Source organism: Mirounga angustirostris, unplaced genomic scaffold (assembly GCF_029215605.1).
Source record: "Mirounga angustirostris isolate CCGP_5_RB_7025 unplaced genomic scaffold, mMirAng1.0.hap1 SCAF_10, whole genome shotgun sequence".
Lineage (NCBI taxonomy): Eukaryota > Metazoa > Chordata > Mammalia > Carnivora > Phocidae > Mirounga > Mirounga angustirostris.
Window position 1 is genome coordinate 13,312,158 of NW_026991718.1, and position 16,432 is coordinate 13,328,589.

A 16,432-nucleotide genomic window follows, 5' to 3' on the forward strand; every position below is an offset into this window, starting at 1 on the left:
CGGCTCCCTACCTCAGTCCTTGTCCTTGTGGCAGCGAGGGCGGGGAAGCCACGGATGAGGGACCCTAGCTGCGGGCTCAAGGGCCCCGCCACCACGAAGGCCGCATGTCCCAGCCTCATGCACAGGAATGGCCTGATGGGCGCCTGCCTAGGCCTTGAGCACCGCGCCAAACCGCTGTCCAGGCGGGAGGCCTGCCTGCCACCCCTGCGCCCTCGGCGGCCTGGGAGCGCCCGCGGTGCGGTCCCCGGGATGGCGCGGTGGCCTCCCAGGCTTTCCCGGACTCCCCCCGGGCCTGAGGTTTTGCGCCTCCCGCCACCTGAACTTGTGTCTTCTGCTCGCAGTTCTTCCCGTACGGCGACGCCTCCAAGTTCGCCCAGCACGCCTTCCGAACCTTTGACAAGAACGGGGACGGCACCATCGACTTCCGAGAGTTCATCTGCGCCCTGTCCATCACCTCGAGGGGCAGCTTCGAGCAGAAGCTGAACTGGGCCTTCAACATGTACGACCTGGACGGCGACGGCAAGATCACGAGGGTGGAGATGCTGGAGATCATAGAGGTGAGGCGGTGGGCCCTCGGGGCGGGGCGGGGCGGGGGGGGGAGTGCCCTCAGGGCGAGGCCGGGGCGGGGCGGGGCGGGGGAACCCCTCGGGGCGGGGCCGGGGGGGAACCTGGGTGGCAGGGCCCGGGCGGGGCCAGGGTCCTAGTGGCCGGGTTGGGGGGCGTTCAGGGCGGGGCGGGGGCCCTCGGGGCAGGGGTGGGTGGGGGAGGGGTGGAGCGTAGAGGGACCTCCGGGCGAGGCCGGGGAGGGGTGGGGGGGTCTGGGGAGGGTGGGGGGGCCTCGGGGAGGGGCCAGGGGAACCTAGATGGCAGGGGCGGGGGGCTGGGCGGGGGTGGCCTTTGGGGGCGGAGGGCCCTCGGGGCGGGGCGGGGCCGGGGGGGGAGTGCCCTCAGGGCGAGGCCGGGGCGGGGCGGGGCGGGGGAACCCCTCGGGGCGGGGCCGGGGGGGAACCTGTGTGGCAGGGCTCGGGCGGGGCCAGGGTCCTAGTGGCCGGGTTGGGGGGCGTTCAGGGCGGGGCGGGGGCCCTCGGGGCAAGGGGTGGGTGGGGGAGGGGTGGAGCGTAGAGGGACCTCCGGGCGAGGCCGGGGGGGGGGGGCCTCGGAGAGGGGTCAGGGGAACCTAGATGGCAGGGGCGGGGGGCTGGGCGGGGGTGGCCTTTGGGGGCGGAGGGCCCTCGGGGCGGGGCCGGGCCGGCGGGGCTTCGGTGGACCTCGCGATGCGGCTGGACTTCGGGACCGGGATGGGACGGGACGGGGCGGGGCGGGCTAGGACCACGGCCGCAGGGCACAGGAGGCAGACCCCCCCAGGAGGAAGCTTCCTGGGGCCTAGGCTGTGGAGACTTCTTTTCTTCCCGGCCTGGAGCCCGGGTAGTTGCATGCCAGGCCGTGAATTCTCCCGACCCCCGTCCCGGGCCTCGGCGCAGCGCTGGGAAAAGTCACAGATCCAAGCCGCTGGGCCCTAACGCTGGGCCCCAAGGATATTATCAGACTCAGTTCTTCTGCCCTTGGTTTAGCTCTGCTCTGCTGGATGTCCCCCCCTTCCTCAAACCAGCTTTCCCCTGGTGGGCATCTTGGCTCCTCTAACTGGCATCTTAAAAACTTTATTGAGTTGTAATTTATAGACCACAGTATGCAGCCATCACCATAATCCAATTTTAGAACATTTTCATTCTCCCTGTAAGACCCCTCCTGCCACCTGCCTGTTCCTATTACAGACTCAGAAGACTCCACTCTTCTTTGTCTCTATGGATTTATGTCTCTGGACATTTCATATAAACAGAATCATACAATATAAATATATGGCTTGTCTGGCTTTTTTTTTTATCTGTGTTGTAGGATTCATCAGTGTTTCGTTCCTTTTTAGTTCTAAAATAGTATTCAATTGCACAGATCTGTCATATTGTTTATCTGTTTACCAGTTGTTGAGTGCTGGTGTTGCTTCCACTCCTTGGCCATTAATAATGCTGCTACGAACATTCACCAGCAGGTCTTGGTATAGATGGGCAATAGAAAGTTTCTATTTAGGAGATTCCCACGTTGAGAATTACTTGTGTACAGCTAATTGAACTGGATAGTCAGAATTCTTTAACTTACAGAGTGCCTGATCCACAGATCTCCCTACACTATCTTCTTTCTGAGCTAAATGTTAGTGGCCCACCTTGCTTGTCTTAACTGACTGTAAGTTCCTTATCAGCTGGGACCACCTTTTCTGTTTTCCTAAATCTACAAGGACTAGTGCTTGGTGACTTTCATCTGCACTTCAAACCCCGAATGTTTAAAACTGAGCTCATCATTTTCCTCCTGAATCTTCTCATCTATTATTCTTGCACCTACCACTGAGGTACTCTTTCTCCCCACTTCCTCCAGCCAGAAACCTGGGAGTCGGATGAAATTCTTTTATGCCCAATTAGTCATAAGACTCACACATATTTGATTATATCACTGTCTTACTTAAAACGACTTTGGAGTCCTTTGAAGTAAATTTAAATTCTTTATCAGATCGTGGGAGAACTTTATGCTCTGTTTCTGGTTTTCCCAAGGCTATCTATAAGATGGTAGGCACCGTGATCATGATGAAAATGAATGAGGACGGCCTCACGCCTGAGCAGCGAGTAGACAAGATTTTCAGCAAGATGGATAAGAACAAAGATGACCAGATTACACTGGATGAATTCAAAGAAGCTGCAAAGAGCGACCCTTCCATTGTATTACTCCTGCAGTGCGACATTCAGAAATGAGCTGAGGTCAACGCTATGGACTGCACAAAAGTCTCAATGTTCCATTCAGTCTGCAGCTATTCTCACACACACACACACACACACATATACACACACACGCACACAGATATTGCTTGGACTACCTATCAATGGACTTGCTTCTTGTGTTTGAAACACTTGTGTGCATGAGAATGTCATTTGCTAATGAATTTTAAAAGCATATATTATAAAACAACCTTCCACAATGTGATATGTGTAACATCATTTCATAAAATCCCTTCTCCCCTCAAGCCTGGACAGAAATGTGCTACAAAGAGTTCTATGGTTTCTTGTTCATGTTTTGCTAATGCTCGTGTCTCCTTGATTACATGTTCGTAGCACTGAGCCCCCCACGGTAATGTAACTTAATATAAGCTGTGTCACCATTCTCCTGTAAAATAGTACTGGACAGGCCCCGGAGGGGCTTCGGCTCCTCTGGGTGGTCCACACCCAAGAGCTTGTATTATCAGTGAAGATAAATGTGCTACATTTGCATGCCTTTTAGGTTTGCCTTAATTCTTACCTCATTTGCATTCTATCAATCTGGAAAGAGCTATGTTGGAATTAATGCAGTATAAAACTTAAAAATCCTGCTAAATGACTCATTAATTAAGTATATCTATCTCTATATACATATACACAAAGATATTATTTATTGAAAGTAAAAAAAGACAAAGCTGGAAGTGTATTGATTTTTGATTGAATTTTCAAAGGCTTCCAAAGAGGTGGCAATAGATGTCCCAAATAAATTTATAACATTTGACTTTTTCCTTCAATTCTTATTTCAGAATTTAAAATCTGATGTTCATAATTATCAAGGGTCAGCTAGCAACAACTTACCTACCCTGAAACACACGTCTTTGGAATTCAGAGAATTAATGACAATGAAAGGGGAAAAAAACAAACAACTTTCCAACTCTTCATCCTGGCCCTCAAAAGAGGGGCAATTAACACGGTATATAAAGTTCAAATAAAACATAAAACTTGTTCATTCTCAAAAATTGCTCATTGTATAAAATTATGTTTCCTCTCAATGTGACTGGGGCTAGCAACACATGACCTTCACCTGCTGTGGAGGACACAGGCAACCAGCCGAGACGTGTCCTCCAAAAGCAGCCCATAGGAAAGAACACTTCTGTCTTTCCAGGTCAAAAGTATACTAGTTATTTTTCTTTTTTTCTTTTTTAGAGAGAGACTGGGGGAGGGGCAGAGGGTGAGAGAGAGAGAATCTTAAGCAGACTCCATGCTGAGTGCAGGGCTCAACGTGGGGCTCAATCTCATAACCCTGAGATCATGACCTGAGCCAAAATCAAGAGTTGGACGTTTAACTGACTGAGCCACCCAGGCGCCCTGCTAGTTGTTATTTTTAATGATGGGACAAAATTCTGACCCTTTGAAGCCTGAGGAAGGCAGGCAGAATTCCCTCAAGAGCTCTAAAGACAGGTTGGTATTTTCAGAACGTATCTAGAGAAGCTCAGTTTTCTTCTACTATGCTGTGCAACAGAACTTTCTATGACGATGGAAAGGTACGTGTCTGCACTGGCTACATGTAACTATTGAGCACTTCAATATGGCTAGTGTGACTGAGGAAACGAATTTTTCATTTTAACTAATTTAAATTTAGGGTTCCTGGGTGGCGCAGTCAGTTAAGCGTCCGACTCTAGATTTCGGCTCAGGTCATGATCTCAGGGTCATGAGAACGAGCCCCGCGTTGGGCTCTGAGCTTACCAGGGAGTCTGCTTAAGATGCTCTCTCTCCCTCTCCCTATACCCTTCCCCCACCCCCCAAAATAATAAATGATAATTAATTTAAATTTAATTTGCCACATGTAGTGAATAATTATAGTATCAGACAAGACAGTGCTATGTTATTCACTTTTCATTGAGTGCCTTTTTTTTTTTTCCTAAATACTCTTCCTTTGTGTGTCTTAGGATCATTAACTAAGACCAGAGACCAGGGCCTAATGATTCCATGCATCCATTCAACAAGAAGCTGTGAGCAAGCACACCGCACCACAAACACTCAGGACACCGACGGTACCTGAATCACTGATAGAACCATCCCAAGTGGTACTAGAATGTCCTTCATCCCTGTGCTTGGTGAGTCCAGTGTGGGGGCAGGGAGAGATGGGAGAACTTCAGGGCGTCCCGATATTCTCTGCCCCTAAGTGAGGGGGTCAGGGGTGGGGGTGGGGGTGAGGAGCTAGGGAGGCTCCTTAGAATGGTACTCAGTTAAATCAGACTCTGACACTGCATTCATAGCAGATCTTCACTGGTTACCTGTTCTGCACCTAATACCATCCTTTTGCCGGGGCGGCGGGGGGAAGACAGACAATAACCAAACACCACACACACACACACACACACACACACACACACACGATCACCTGTAAGAACAATGAAGAAAAGAACCACAAGCTAAGAAGGATGGGGATGGTAGCGCAAGTGATGGGATGCAGCAGTCTGATTAGATGACATTTGAAGTAAGACCTGAATGAAGGAAGTGAGCCACAAGGATATTCAGGGCAATGATGGGGGGGGAACCCCTCCAGCAGACTGACTAGTTCTTTTTTTTTTTTTTAAAGATTGATTTTATTTATTTGAGAGAGAGAGAGAGAGAATGCCCACGAGGTGGGGAGGGCAGAGGGGGAGAGAATCTTCAAGCAGACTCCGCGCTGAGCATGGAGCCTGAGCAGGGCTATTTCCCACAACCCAGGAGATCCCAACCTGAGCTGAAACCAAGAGTTGGATGCTTGACCGACTGAGCCACCCAGGTGCCCCTGACTAGTTCTCTTCATAAATAAAATGTAGAGATTGGGCCAGCAAGTGAGCCCGGCGCTGGTAGTGTAGACCGGTACTGTGGGTATGCTGGAGAGGGGTCCAGCGGCCCTTGGCTAGAGGAAGTGTGCATGGGCCCTCGGAGGCCGCACTCCCGCTTCCGGGTGTGCCGCCTGCCCCAAGAAGCTCTCACAGAGGGCCCTGAGGGGACGTGTCCCAAGGTGTCTGTGACGGTGTTTGTGGGAACTGCAGGCAATCTGCTGGTTCATTACGAGAGGAACAGGTAAGTAAAATGTGGTCAGTGCTTCTTATGCATACCACACATTGGCTGGAGGCAAGGGACTGATGCACACACAGCAACGTGGACACAACTTTATTTTTTTTAAGATTTTCTTTATTTGAGAGAGAGAGGGAGAGGGAGAGAGCACACGAGAGCGGGGAGGGCCAGAGGGAGAGGGAGAAGCAGGCCTCCCACTGAGTAGGGAGCCGGATGCGGGGCTCGATCCCACGACCCTGGGATCATGACCTGAGCCAAAGGCAGCTGCTCAACTAACTGAGCCACCCAGGCACCCCAGACATAACTCTTTTATTATTTATTTTATTATTATTATTATTTTTAAAGATTTTATTTATTTATTTGACAGAGAGAGACACAGCGAGAGAGGGAACACCAGCAGGGGGAGTGGGAGAGGGAGAAGCAGGCTTCCCGCTGAGCAGGGAGCCCGATGTGGGGCTCGATCCCAGGACCCTGGGATCATGACCCGAGCCGAAGGCAGACGCTTAACGACTGAGCCACCCAGGCGCCCCTCTTATATTTTATTTTATTTTAGATTTTATTTATTTATTTGACAGAGAGATAGAGAGCACAAGTAGGGGGAGTGGGAGAGGGAGAAGCAGGCTTCCCTCCGAGCAGGGAGCCCGATGCGAGCTCGATCCCAGGACCCTGGGACCATGACCTGAGCCAAAGGCAGACGCTTAAGGACTGAGCCACCCAGGCGCCCCGGACAAAACTCTTAAATGCCGAAGGGGGAAAATAGAAACAAAATCTTATGCACGGTATAATATATATAAATGAAAAACTCATTCTCACAGAAATGTAAGAACACCGAAGTCATGTAAAACTAAAGGAAATAATCACATCAGAAGAGTTTCTGGGGGTGGGTCGTAATGGGAGTGGTTCAGTTCCTAGTGCTCCACGCTAACTCCTCCCCCAAACTTCGTGGCTAAAAAGAGAAACAATCCTTTTGTTATTTCCACGGTTTCTGTGGGTCAGGAGTTGGTGAGAGGTTCGTGCGGCTGCTTCTGGCTCGGGGTCTCTCCGGTGGTTGCAGCGCTACGGTAGCTGGAGCTGCGGCGGGCTCTGGCGGCATCTCTCTTCCTGTGGTCTCAGGGCCCCTCCCCCGGGCCAGTTTGGGCTTCTTCACAGGATGGTGGCCGCAACACACATGGATTTTTTTTTTTTTAAGATTTCTTTATTCATTTGACAGAGAGAGCGCGAGCGAGCACAAACAGGGGGAGCGGCAGGCAGAGGGAGAGGGAGAAGCAGGCTCCCCACTGAGCAGAGAGCCCGACATGGGGCTCGGGATCCCAGACCCTGGGACACCCAGCCGACTGAGCCCCCCAGGCGCCCCAGGGCTCACGACTTTCATGGTGGTTCAGGCTCCGGCACAAGAGTCCTGCAGAGGTGTCGGAGGTTTCATAGATTTTTCTGACCTGACCTCAGAAGTCAGGAAATATCACTTGCATCGCATTTTATTGATGACAAGACAGTCACAGACCCATCCATATTCAAGGGAATTAGATTCCAAGTCTTGCTTTTTACAAGGGATTCCTATTGCTTGAAGACTTCATATTTCCTGTAATTCACTCATTCAGGATCAGTCTCTGGATGAACAATATGAACTTCTATCTTAAAGAGGCCAGATGCTTCTCTCCTCCACATGGTTGGAACTCATGTCAAGAAGCAAAACACATGCTTAAACAGATGTCTTCAGAGAGCCTAAAGGCAAAGGGTGTGTAGGGGAATAGCAAGAAACTGATAGTCAATTAGAGCTCTAAATAAAATAACATAAGGTTCCCTGAGGTCCCTTCTTGTAAGCAATTAAGTTTCTCCAATATTTTGGGCACACAATTCGGATTTTCCGCAGCATCTTGCAGGTGAAATGTAATTTCCAGGCTCTTCAAGTCACTTTAGTGTTTTCCATTCTTACACTCACCAGTGTGACATTACTCATCAAGTACCAGTATGCTTGCCTCCGCCTCTGCATCTTCCCTGTGAATGGCACACTCATTCCGACAGTTTTCAGGCCCCAGGCCAATTATTCTTGATTCCTCCCTCACAACTCCAGAGTATGACCAGCAAATCCCACTGCCTCGTTTCCCACTTGAACACTTCTCCCTCCTTACTTTGGCCCAAGTCACCATGACTTCTTACCTGGACCACGGCCAAAGCTTGCTTTCATTCACCATACTCTAGTCCTAACCTATTCCCACAGCAGCCAGAGAAATTATTTGAGTATGTTGACTATACCACGTTGGAAAACTAGTTACTAGATGTCAAATGATCCCGCTTCCTTCTGCCTACCTCTGCACCTCATCCCCTTTGTTTACTAAGTAAGCTCTGCCAACATGGGCCTCATGATTCCTGGACGTGAAGTCCATTCTCACCTACGGCCTTTGCACTCATGTTCTCTGCTTGGAACCCTTGCTCCAGGTCTTCCCATAGCTCGTTCTTGCTCATTTCAGCTCTGCTTAGATATTACCTTCTGCAAAGTCTCCCTTCAACACTGCTTCTGAGACACCACCCCCTCCACTTAACTCCTGACCCTGCTAAATTTATTACACATAGCAATTACTGTTCTCTGGAATCATATACAGTGGATGTTCCCCTGAACTAGAATTTTAGCTCCCCAAGGGCAGATTTGGTATTACTCACAGTAGTATTCCCCGTGCTTTAAATTGTTGCAAACACGCACACGGCAGGAACTTCATCATTTTTGAATGAATCTCTATATTCTTATACTTGAGAAAATCAGGCAGCAACAGCCCTCTTAAGCTTGCTGATCAGTGAGTATTCTCAGGCCACATTAGTTCGTATGGAATCTATCCAGATGCCCCAGCCAAGATTCAAGAGGTTAGGTATCAATATTATAAATAATCAAGAAAATTCCATTTGCTGACTCAAAGAAATAGCTAATTTATATCCACATTACTTTACCACTCTTTAAAGAACAAAAGGTATTCCTATTAAATAATATTTTGATGCATCTTCCAGTCCACAGTCACTTAGTTCAAGTCATACGATACCAGTTACTGTTTGAACTTTTAGAACACTAAGTTTCAAATCAATTCTCTGGAAAATCTGAGTTAGTCAAAGTATAGGCAACCATGTTGATGTATAAAAAAGTCCTAAGTCTAACCAGAATGTCACGGACTCGGGACATGATAACCGGGACTAATTCACAGGAATCTGGATCACTTTGGTCTCCATCACGGCTGGCAACACTTCTGATCCAGCTCGTGTTCCAGACAACAGTTATTTACTCAGAACTGAAGCATTTTGGTCTCTGGACATCTTGAAGATATGTGAAGGTGAAGGGTTAGGAGGGAAGCAGCCCTTGAGGATGGGATGGAGAAGCGAAAATACTTAAGGAAGAAGAAGGCAGTGCCTGAATCTTGATTACCAACTTGAGTCTATTATTTATATCTTGGTTTACTACAACTCATTACCTTTGTCATTTTGAGAATGATCTTAATCATGTCCACCCCATGGATTTGAGAGGATAGGATTGAAGAGTCCAAGGGAGCATGTGCCCCTTGTTTCCTGGGATCTCATTACTCAGCTCAGTCCTGATGATAAACCAGGGGCTGGGGAACACTCTGTATGATGTAGTGAAGTCACTCATTTAAAGTTTCATTTTTAGAAGTTATACGTATTTAAAAAAAAAAAACTTTTTTCTTCTTTTATTCTAATTAATGTTACTATTAATTAGAACATTAATTGAAGATATTTTCACTTATGATAGTTGAAACCAAAACTTTGTGAGGCTAAAGCGATGAATAATCTTCGACTCTTAACAAAAGATATTCGGATACCTGAGGATTATATTTCCCATTCTGTATTCAGAACCATTAACATTCAAAAACTATCACAAAGATTCAGACACTAAAATTATTTAGCTAATATAAGTTTATGCATTTGGTATATTTTTTATTTGAAAAAGCACATGTATGTTAAAAAATAGTTTTGTTACAAACGAGTCATAAACATACCTTTAAAAGGTCAGACTTTGCATGGGTGTGGGGGGATGTTTATTAACTTTCGGCATACATTTCCTCTTTCTGTAAATTCTTAGGTTAGAAAAGCACAGACTCTGGACTTCTCATTTGCCAACTGATCTCACTTTAAGGTTAATCAAACTCCCTCCCCTCTACTAAAATAAAAAACAAAATCCAGTTTTTCTCAGTATCCACAGAAGTGTTGCTGCTTCTAAAATACTGCTTTTTTTCTTAAAATACTTCCTTTTCAATTACATAAGTATTTATTGCTAGCAATACAGGGAATGCTTCTTGGGTATCCACGTCTGTCTTAAAAACCTAGCACTTACCCTAATATCAAAGAGAATATAGGCAGGAGTCTTATTCATGCCTTCTTCAAAAAACAAAAAAAAGTCAGTAACTACCACTTCTTACAATATGCTATATTTTATCATTCTACGAAGCACACTCTTAAACAACCCTAAAATCAGGACGTGTCTTTAATGGCACGGACGTCAGCTCACCATCAACACGCTGGCCTCTGGCTCTGCGCTGCTTTCCTGCCCCAGGGGGAGCCCCACTTTTCCCAGCCCTTCTCCCCAGCCTGGGTCCTCTCAGCTGAGCCCAAGCTGAGCAGGAGCTGAGCCAAAGCGCTGGCCCAGCAGCAGAGGGGTTTGAAGCCAGACAAGTACCTGTAGTGTGTGACCCAGGCTGCACGACACTTAAAGGACTGAGAAAGGCACTGGTCAGAGCTGGTGGTGCTCTGGTGCTCCTTCAAAGTGCCACACGGACAGCATCCTAAATTTGAGTGAAATACAATAATTAAAAGTACAGCCCAAATCTATCGTCGTATCTTTGATGATAAAAAATGACCTGTGCAGGAATTCTGAGCAGTGTTTGGGAGTCCTGTGCAGGCCCCTCATAATTAAGCAAGAGAGACAATAAATGCACTGCAAACTGGTCCCCGTCCACAGACCACCTGTGCACCCCCAACCCCTGTAATGAGAATGTGATTCTCTGGAAAACAAAACTAAATATAATCAGGTGCTCAAACTTTTATTTTAACTCTTACAAAATACCATAGAAATGAACCCAAACTAAACAGATATGTACATGTACATATGTACAAAATTTTACTTCTGAAAAACAATCTATAAAAGTAGATGGTTAAAAAAAACGAACTTAAAAAAAATTTAAAACCAATACTATGAAATTAATTTCCTCAAAGTAAAGTAACAAATTTTAAATTGCCGGTTGTAGTAGGCTTTCTAGACTTATTTACATATTTTATTGGGGCCAGAAATATAAAGGAGTTTCTTTTATTTTAGATTATCTTCAGTTTCATTTTATTTCATTACATACTCCTGAATCTTTTTCCCTTTACAAGTCCTTCAACATGAGGACACGGCGGAGGCCATAGGAAGTTACAGATCAACTTCGGTCTTCTTCTTCCTCTTGACCCACAGGTCGGAAAGGCAATGTAGTTTGTCCTCTTTCAGGGTCAGACATTCGAAGGATTCTAATCAGTTTACTTGATGGAAGTGAACTAGAGGAAGCAAAATTAATTACTCAGATTACGAGGAAAATGTTTTCACATTAAAAAAAATTCTAATACTCCCTCATGAAAACACCAGTCTACTGCATCTGCTACTGTGGGATATGCTGACTATCTGGAGTTCTAGGAGAAATATAATTTGCAATAAAGAAATCATTTGTTTTCATTTTTAAAAATTAACTTCCTGCTAAATGAGGTAGGCTTTCAGTTTAGAAGAAAAAGAAAATGAGGAGATTTATATACCAACTATTTCTAATTCTTATTCTTGTCCAGCCAAGAAGCAGTTACCTGAATACTCCCAATCACATACTTCCATCCCCACAAGATCAAGTGACCACTGTAGAGGCAGAATATCAACACTAAATGACACATGCCTGACACCTTGTAAGTACCCAAAACCTGCTGCTGACTGACTGCAGAACAGAGCTCTTTTAGAAAGATTAGAAGCAGTAAGTCACCAGGAGAAGAGCCAAGACTAGGGAAATCATGAATTGTGTCTTTAGTCTAAACAGAATTACCAAAATGACTTTACTAGTTGGTCATGATAACCACGAAGAAACAGAGTCAAAATAGAAATAGTAACAAGTCAATAATCAAATTCACATCAACTTGCTTCTGTTATGGAAGGGAGATAACACAAACAAAATTTTAAATATCTAAAAAGGAAAAATTACCTTAGATCTGACATTGGAACTCATTTTCTTTTTATTGGTGATTTATGTATTTGCATTTAAAAAATTAAGATTATAAGAGATTTATTTCCCCCTTTTATATATTTGATGTATATATTCACAGAAGAATTTTTAAAAGTTACCTCATGCTTTGAGGGGTAAGCAAGATAAACTGTCTGAAACGCTGGGAATCTGCCATCTTGAGTATCATGTCCATTGCAATCCTCCGGTTAACCATGTCCTGAAGAACAAAGTGAGGATCACTATTGCATCAGTCATATTCCTGCAAAAGCAGCATTCTGCTGGCTGTTACAAGCCCCTGCATTTTTATCCAGGGATCACCTACTACTTTATCTGTGATGCCTAACTATTCACACAGGGAAAGATAATATCCAAAACTATTAGAGGAAAATAACTGAATATATGTATTTTCCAGGTAATTTCTACAGTCAGATTATTTGTAAGTATAGCTCCCTCCCTCAAATATACTTAGCAATTAAAGTAATCTGCAGGGGCACCTGGGTGGCTCAGTCATTAAGCGTCTGCCTTTGGCTCAGGTCTTGATCCCAGGGTCCTGGGATCGAGCCCCGCATCGGGAGCCTGCTCCTCCCTCTCCCACTCCCCCTGCTTGTGTTCCCTCTCTCGCTGTGTCTCTCTCTGTCAAATAAATAAATAAAACCTTTAAAAAAATAAAGTAATCTGCAAATATTCCAAAGACACAACTAAATGTTAGAGAATGAATCTAATTTGGACAGTAATAATAATTAATCCCTCAGGAGAACAATATCAAAAGTGACAGCTATAAAGTATTAATTCTCTCAAAATTTCCCTCCGTGATCAAGATGTTTTAAAACCTCTGCCCCTACCCTATCACTTTCTACAATGCGTACAATGTGAACCAATTTATTTATATTCTTTTTTTTTTTTTTTTTAAGATTTCATTTATTTATTTGACAGAGAGAGAGAGAGAGAGAGCACAAGCAGGGGGAGAGGCAGGCAGAGGGACAGGGAGAAACAGACTCCCCGCTAAGCAGGGAGCCCGACTCAGGGCTCCATCCCAGGACTCTGGGATCATGACCTGAGCCGAAGGCAGATGCTTAACTGACTGAGCCACCCAGGCGCCCTGAACCAATTTAAATTTAGAAACCAGTTCCTCGATTTAATCTTTAAAAGAAGTTAAATAGCATATCAGTGTATAGAAAAACAATGCTTCATTATAACAGGTTTTGAAACGAAATTAAACTGTGGGCTTACGTTTTCTGAGTTCAAATAACAGAGAAAGAAAAAATCAAAGTACCTTGAAAACTGGAAAGTGGAAAACATAACCAAATGCGTTTATAGGCATATATTTTTAAAGGTCTATTTGAAACTTTATGTGGCAGTACAGCATGGTGGTTAAGAACACACTGTTTTGGAGGCAGACCAACATCCTGGTGATATTGCTCAATGGCTTGTATTTTATAAATTCTTCCCTCTGGCATATCTGTAAAGCAATCTAACTTAAAGTTAACAAAAATAACGAGAGCTTGCACAAGCAGATGCTGTCCTTTCAAAACACTGCCCTGGGGAGGCCTATCATTTAATAACAAAGCTGCCAAACCACCAAAATATATTTGTTTCTGATTGGTTTTCAGAACTTGGGCACATTTTTCTGAATAATTCCAATGGGGCAAAATGCCATTCTGATTAAGAACCTCTAAGTTTCTGAAAGAGAAAGAAGTTATTCAGAATTAAATCTGACAAATAAGATGGGTGATAAGACTGCAAAATGGCATTTCAAACAAAATGAGTGCCTGGTAAGAACAATCCTCTCCTGCGATTTGTGAATTAGCTCTGAAGCCAATTCTCAGAGAATTTCTAACCAATCACAGCAATGGTATCAAGGGGAAAAATGACACTGAGGATTATACAGGACTCACAGGTATAAACTGCATGAACGAGCACTTTGTAGTAGTTATTATGGGCTAGGCATCAGGTAGGTAAAAATATCAAGACATAGTTGGTAACTTCACAACGAAAATGTATAGAATACGTAATAGTACAATGTATGTAATATAAAATTACATAATATATTTGATATTATAACATATAAAAATACTAGTATAAGCTGGTGTAGGATGGTGCCAAGGGAGCTCTGAGAGGTTCCTAAATCCTGCCTGGTGGTCACAAAGGCTCTGTAAAGGTCACATCCGAACGAGGTCTGGAAAGATGAGTAGGATTCTGACATACACAAAGAAGGGCACAACAAGAAGAGGCACAGTGTTTGGAAAATCACAAGTAGCTTGCAAGGGATAGCCACAGAAGGGGGAGATGCTACATCACAAAGGGTGTCAGCTACCCAAAGAATTAAACTTTCATCCCAGATAAGATAATTCACCACCTCAGAGTTCTAAACAAGTAAGTGCCCATGATCAGATTCATTTTATTTTATTTTATTTTATTTATTTATTTATTTTTTAAGATTATTTATTTATTTATTTGACAGAGAGAGACACAGCGAGAGAGGGAACACAAGCAGGGGGAGTGGGAGAGGGAGAAGCAGGCTTCCCGCGGAGCAAGGAGCCCGACGTGGGACTCGATCCCAGGACCCTGAGATCATGACCTGAGCCGAAGGCAGACGCTTAACCGACTGAGCCACCCAGGCACCCAAGATTCATTTTAGAAATATAAACCTGGCAAAACAGTGAGGGAGGGACTAAGGAATAAGGAAGACTAAAGTCTGGGAGTCTGGACAGGAGGCGGTTCCAACAGGCAGGGGAGGAGACAGAGACAAGCTAACAGGAAGGAACAGAGACTCGGAAGGTCAGGCGTGATGGGCAAGTAAAAAGGGAGGAAGGATCACAGATACATCAAAGGTCTGGCAGTGCGAGGTAACAGGGTAGGTAACAGCAATGTGCCAGCAATCAAAGTAGCAGATTCAGGAAAAGGAAGAGGCTCTGAGTGGAAGACTTGCTGAGTTTGAGGCCTGGCTGTGCCTGATGACGTCTAACAGTGGTTGGGCATATGAGTCTGGAGTGCAAGAGAGGTGTCAGGGTGAGACACTCAGATGTGCTGGGATCCACATGCAGGTGGTAGTGTTGGGGACTCTGTGTGTGTGTGTGTGTGTATGTGGTGTGTGTGTTTAGTGTGTAGGTGTACGTAGGGTATGGCATCCAGGAAAATCAACAACAGTATAAAAAACAAAGAGGGCCTCACACATTTAAGGGCAATGGCATTAGGCGAGGCAGCACTAGAACCAGAAAAGAGGAGAGCAGAAACTGGCAAGAAGACATATTATAGGAGACGGAGGATAGGTCTCTGGTACCAAATACTTCAAAGAATTAAAATAATACTAAAAGTTCATCGATGATCTTTGCTAAACAAGTTTTACTAGAGTATTCTAGTCTAAACCCAGATTACAGTGGGTTTAAGAAAGTATAAGGCGTGAAGAAGTACACAGCATGGTTAACGGCTGGCTGGTGAAGGCTCACTCGGTCTCCACCATCTTCAGTGCATTTACATGTAAGACTGGAGCATCTCACCATAACCCTAGGAGGTAGGAAAGACTAATGAGGCTATTTTATGCATGAAGAAACCGAGGCCCAAAGTTCTCTGCGGAAGTAGTGGCAGAGGTTAGGTCTCAATCCCAGGTTATGATTTCCAAGTCAAATGTTCCTGCCCCTTGTGTGGCATCTGCTGCTCTTCTGATCCAAGCGAGGCTAAGGAAATGCTTCCCGTTGTGAAAATGCAAGGTGGAGACAGGCTAGGGAAGAGGCGGAAGCCCAGGACGGGGTCCCCAGGGTAGCAGGGAGGGCACCAGAACTCTTAGTTCTTCCCTACCACCTCTCATGGACTGAAGTGTCAGGGCAGGATCCCTTCTCTTGGGGGTAAAACTAAAGAAAGAATTGCTTCCTTTCAAAATACACATTTCCAACAGCAACAAAAATTTGAGAATTCAAAATTTAACACTACCATGTAGACATCAAACTCATCCAGGCATCTGAAAGGAGACTCAGCAATGGACCATAGAGAAAGAATGAAGCAAACTGTGGAAAAAGAACGTTCTCCTCCGGATAAGGCTCTCATGTCGTTGAAAGCAGCTCTGTTTCCCTCTCCAGGCTGAACCTTGAGTGAGTTAAAAAACAAAGTGGAGCAAAAATCAGACTAAATTCTTTACGAAAAGGCTGGCTAGCATTAGAAAAGAATGGGTTTACAGTAAAAAAAAAAAAAAAAAAAAAAAGAATAAAATCATTTAGTGATTTAGTGATATGGAAATGACATCTATTTAACAATATTAACTCTGATCCATGAATGTGGGCTATCTTCCCATTTATTTGTGTCTTCTTCAATTTCCTTCATCAATGTCTTATAGTTTTCAGT

General features: G+C 45.1%; 2 protein-coding genes across 6 annotated transcripts in view; one reads left to right on the top strand and one right to left on the bottom strand.

Moving 5' to 3' along the window:
• VSNL1 (visinin like 1) overlaps window positions 1–3,576 on the top strand; it is a 109,999-nt gene extending 106,423 nt beyond the window's left edge. Inside the window, exons 3-4 of one of the 2 annotated variants that reach the window (XM_064573530.1) lie at window positions 342–557; window positions 2,598–3,576. In XM_064573530.1, coding sequence (XP_064429600.1) covers window positions 342–557; window positions 2,598–2,795 — 414 coding nt within the window. In that variant the 3' untranslated portion in view covers window positions 2,796–3,576. The remainder of the gene's footprint in view (window positions 1–341; window positions 558–2,597) is intronic. The other variant, XM_064573531.1, reaches the window with a different exon arrangement.
• Window positions 3,577–10,887: 7,311 nt separating this feature from the next.
• The window catches only part of SMC6 (structural maintenance of chromosomes 6), a 90,268-nt gene continuing 84,723 nt past the window's right edge, over window positions 10,888–16,432 (bottom strand). For 3 of the 4 annotated variants that reach the window (XM_045884128.3, XM_045884126.3, XM_045884127.3), the window contains exons 25-27: window positions 16,025–16,177; window positions 12,217–12,314; window positions 10,888–11,393 (exon numbers count right to left, since the gene is read on the bottom strand). In XM_045884128.3, coding sequence (XP_045740084.1) covers window positions 11,279–11,393; window positions 12,217–12,314; window positions 16,025–16,177 — 366 coding nt within the window. In that variant the 3' untranslated portion in view covers window positions 10,888–11,278. The remainder of the gene's footprint in view (window positions 11,394–12,216; window positions 12,315–16,024; window positions 16,178–16,432) is intronic. The other variant, XM_054509606.2, reaches the window with a different exon arrangement.